The sequence below is a fragment of the Gadus morhua genome, chromosome 17 (genome assembly GCF_902167405.1).
Source record: "Gadus morhua chromosome 17, gadMor3.0, whole genome shotgun sequence".
Taxonomy (NCBI): domain Eukaryota; kingdom Metazoa; phylum Chordata; class Actinopteri; order Gadiformes; family Gadidae; genus Gadus; species Gadus morhua.
Window position 1 is genome coordinate 6,372,988 of NC_044064.1, and position 4,327 is coordinate 6,377,314.

Consider the following 4,327-nt stretch of genomic DNA (forward strand, 5'->3'; position numbering starts at 1 on the left):
TTTCCTCTGACATCATTCTGTTTATCCCATATGTCAGCAGCAATATTTACATCATGTGGGGGATGGGCAAGGGATACAATGTTATGAATTATTTTAAGTAGATGACGATGTGGCAAAGAGTGACGAAGAGGTATAGAGATAGAGGAGTTAATTCCATTCATTCCATGACATGATTTTCAAGTGACTGGGAACTCCATGTGGAGAGAATCCTCTGAGAACAATAACTACGAAGAGTGAGTCTTTCCTCTCTTATCAGCTCTACAGTATGAAGTCCAACTCTTGCGTCTGAAGAACTAAGCCCGGCAAAAGAATTGATCTGAAGTCAATAAATACATTAGATAACATTACATTAATTTAGAAACCAATTAAAACATTACAAATCAATCAATACATTAAAATTCAGTAAATACATTTAGTAATCAATTAAAAACACATATATACATATATACATATATATATATATATATATATATATATATATATATATATATATATATATATATTACTTAAATCCATCCAAATAATATATATATACACACATATATATATTTATTTTTATATATATATATATATATATATATATATATATATATATATATATATATATATATATATATATATATATATATATATATATATCACATCTATATATATGTATATATATATAGATGATAAATATTGCACAAAGTTGGATTGATAACATGTTACGAAACATTTGATTCACATCACACCTATACCTACTACTTGTGGGCGCACAAGCAGGAGGAACTGAACGCCCAAAGCAAAGCACATCCTTCTGTCACTGCATGTGTGAGAGCTCACAAGAATCAGTCTGTCTGAGAATCAGTCAGTGTTATGAATCTAACGCTCAGTAGCATGTTATGAAGTCCAATGTTCTGTAAGTAGGATGTTATTAATCTATCCGTGCAATATTTCAGAAAAAAATTTAAACTGCAGTATCTCAAAATGTCTACCCTGAATATGTTTATATATAGAAAATGTGCATGACATACTCTTCTGGTCAGTAATGCATTTTTTTAGATCTCTTTTATTTTATTTTTGATAACTATCTGAACTATTTTACGCATTCCTACTAATCATCAAGCAGGGCTGGATGATGTGATCATGAATTAATGTTCACGGTGCTTTTCAGGGCTGACTTTAATCCTGGTCCTGCTGCACCTCACCCGGGGAAACAGTGAGTTTATACCGTCTTACAAGTATTGACTGACTGATTTCTGATGTATTGATTCATTCAAATTCATTGATTTCGAGATTTATTTATTGATTCATAATGTTTATTTTGTATTGATTTATCTATAATCTTTTGATTGATTTGTGTCTATATTAATTGTTTGTATTTCTGATGTATTGATCGGCTGACTACAGGTCCATGTTTCGGCCGGTCTCTGGGGATCAGCCCATGCAGGACTCAGTTCTTCAAGCGGGAGAGTTTGACGTTATACTGTGGAGCTGAGGAGCGTATAATGACTAACTCTAAATCAGTTACTTGCTCTCAGAAGAGCCATGAATGTAATATTACACTGGCAGGAGAACATAACAGCGGTTCTTACTGGTGTGACTCTAACTCTGGAGAACGAGGGGAAGCGGTCAACATCACAGTGACTGGTATGTGTGTCTCTTTGTCACCAGTTGGTTCTCCCACTACATTATTCACCATTTATAACACTGAACTATTGATCAATGATCCCTATGGACAATGTGACCCAGTTTTACACCTGGCCTTAACGTCGTTCATCAACCTGCGTTGTGGTTCAATAGTTTAATTCCCTGAGACCTGGGTTGACAGTTTGCTGTGTTTCTATAGCAGGGTCTGTGATCCTAGAGAGTCCTGTCCACCCTGTACCAGAAGGAAGTCCTGTTACACTTCGCTGCCTGATGTCCCACAAGTCCAGTAAAAAGCTGGTTGTTGTGACCCGGATAAACCAGTCCTGTACCTTCTCCAGAGATGGACGGCTCATTGGGGTCGGTTTGACGGGAGAGATGAGTTTTGCTGCTGTCAACAGATCTCATGAAGGCCTCTACACGTGTACCTTCTCTGGTGTTGAGTCTCCAGGGAGCTGGCTGGCTGTCAGAGGTGAGCTCTGTTTGGTCTCCACATGGTGAAGTTCTACAGTCACATTAAAGGAGGACTATGGTAGAACTTCTTTATCATTTAATAATCAGAACAATGTTTCTGAAATTACCATTAAACAATGTGGGTCAACCCGTCATCTGTAGCGTGATATCAGCCGTGAACTTCTTTCAGTGGGCGTCTGTTCATTGGTCTTCGGTTTATTGAATAGCAAAGTCGGCTTGCTTGTCTTTCTGCGTATCAGGTGATCTCCTTTCCTCAGCAACCTCCTCCACCGAACCCCTCCCCCCCACCAATCACCACCTGCTCCTCCCATTGGTCTACGCTGGACCGCCCCTCCTCCTGATGGTTCTACTGGGAATAGTTGGAGGATGCTGCTGGAGAAGGAGTCGCAAAGGTACTTCCTCCACCTCCTCCTAAGTCTCCCTAAATCAATTACACCTTCTCCTCCTGTACAACAAATATGACTCATCCCCAACAGAGTAACTTCTCCTCTCCTCGTCCTTATGTAGCGATTGACCGATTTAAATGTTTGTGTTTCAGAAGCTGAAGAAGCTGCCTCAGAGGATGAGGTTCATGCGGATGTAGTCCAAAATAAAACAGAGAAAAAAGGTCAGGAAACAAATACACACAAAGTGTAACTTTAGAACACGTTAATCCCTGTTAACACACAATGTGTGAAAGGTGATATGCTAATGTGGGTGATTTTTCAAAGTGCTTATCATTTTCAGAACTAGCAAGCCACAGTGGTCTGTGCTCAAACATCCCCTATTGTCCTATCTATCAATTTTTTACATTGTGGTCATCAACTGTCGAGCGTTCTCTTGTCAGTGTGATCAATTTGTTTTTACACAGAGCGAGATAGGTCAGACTGTGAGACTACATGTAGTTACGGAGAAAGTCTGCAACCCCAGCCCATCAGAATACCAGATCCAGCTCTCTACAGTCTCCTGGGGTAAGAACCTGTCAAATGAAGTTCAAACAGAGGCAAACTATATATTCAAAAGGAAAGAATGCTACATTCTACGTCATATTACAATGATTAGTAATAATTATTTTTGTGTTTGTTCAATGAGAAGAAATGTTCTGATGAATGGTTTGTTTATTTGTAGCTTAACCACAAATTTGTGTTGCTAGTTCCAACAGATCGTTGCAGTCTGTTGCGGACAGAAAATGTGAACAATTGTAGCTCCCGGATAAAAAATGTAAACAATGAGAAGATCTGTCTGTCCACATGCTTGAACAAATTCTAAATAACTAATCGTGTATTTTGTTTGATTCTTACCATATACTGCTTTTAGTTTGGATCTTTAGTGTAAAACATGGGGTTGAAGATCCACTTGAGTTCACTGTGGTACCTGTGGTGCGGTTTGCCATTTGCCTGTGGTAACTACTGCTGGACACATGAGATAAACATATAAGGTTGTCATAAGAAATAGAGATAAGAGATGTATCTAGTTTAGATTGATGTGTTTTAGTTAGTCTTATCAGGTGTCTCACTACTTTGATGATGGTTGAACTGTAAAATAAAGAAGACATTTTGTCAGATGTGGGTTGTTGTGCTTTCTACGTCAGTGGTTCTCAACCTTTCTGGGGCTGCTGGGGCCAACCATGACCCCAACAAGACATTCCAGGCACACCAACTTTAAGTTGTAGGGAATGATTATTAAGATGCAATCAAACACATTGTTACTAGGATATCCTATCAGCAATATTTGCAATATATCACCCAAGGCAGATTATCCAAAACAAGTAATATTCATACAGGCTCATAGATACTGCCTATTGCAGGCAATTGTATATTTGTCAAAAATATGCAATTGAGTGGACAATGTGATGAGGTGGAATTTCACTGTCCACCAGCGTACATTTTCTCACTGGTTAAGAGTCACTGCTCTATTTGAGAAACACATTTAGGGCGGTCTGTATAGCGTCTGTTACAGACTAGTCTGTGGCCTACTTAGTGTCTAAAACGGAACTACAGAAAACTTGTGGGATGGTGAGAAAGCTGTAGTTTGTATGTGGTTACCTACCGGTGCAGGTCCTTCTGCACCGGAGACAACAGCAACTAGGGTGTCTGAACAACCAACCACAATGTTCCAGTTGAGCTCTGTTGACTGCTTAGTATCTGCAATGAATCCGTATTCAAACAGACACTGTATTGGGTAACTAATGTACTTTAAATATCAGTAGATACCAGATTAGGTATCTAATGTACTGTCAGTATCAGTC

At 38.6% G+C, this 4,327-nt stretch overlaps 1 protein-coding gene across 2 annotated transcripts; it reads left to right on the forward strand.

The window, feature by feature from the left end:
- The first annotated feature begins 767 nt into the window (after positions 1 to 767).
- Positions 768 to 3,771, forward strand: LOC115529466 (low affinity immunoglobulin gamma Fc region receptor II-b-like). Of its 2 annotated transcripts, none has more exons than XM_030338221.1 (8): positions 768 to 898; positions 1,154 to 1,198; positions 1,390 to 1,629; positions 1,829 to 2,098; positions 2,340 to 2,492; positions 2,639 to 2,707; positions 2,951 to 3,050; positions 3,233 to 3,771. In XM_030338221.1, the coding sequence occupies exons 1-8, from the start codon at positions 892 to 894 to the stop codon at positions 3,282 to 3,284; spliced, it is 936 nt and encodes a 311-aa protein (XP_030194081.1). In that variant the 5' UTR covers positions 768 to 891; the 3' UTR covers positions 3,285 to 3,771. The 2 variants fall into 2 exon arrangements, with proteins under 2 accessions (XP_030194081.1, XP_030194083.1); XM_030338223.1 differs by having other exon boundaries at positions 772 to 898; positions 2,358 to 2,492; positions 3,233 to 3,766.
- The last annotated feature ends 556 nt before the right edge of the window (positions 3,772 to 4,327 follow it).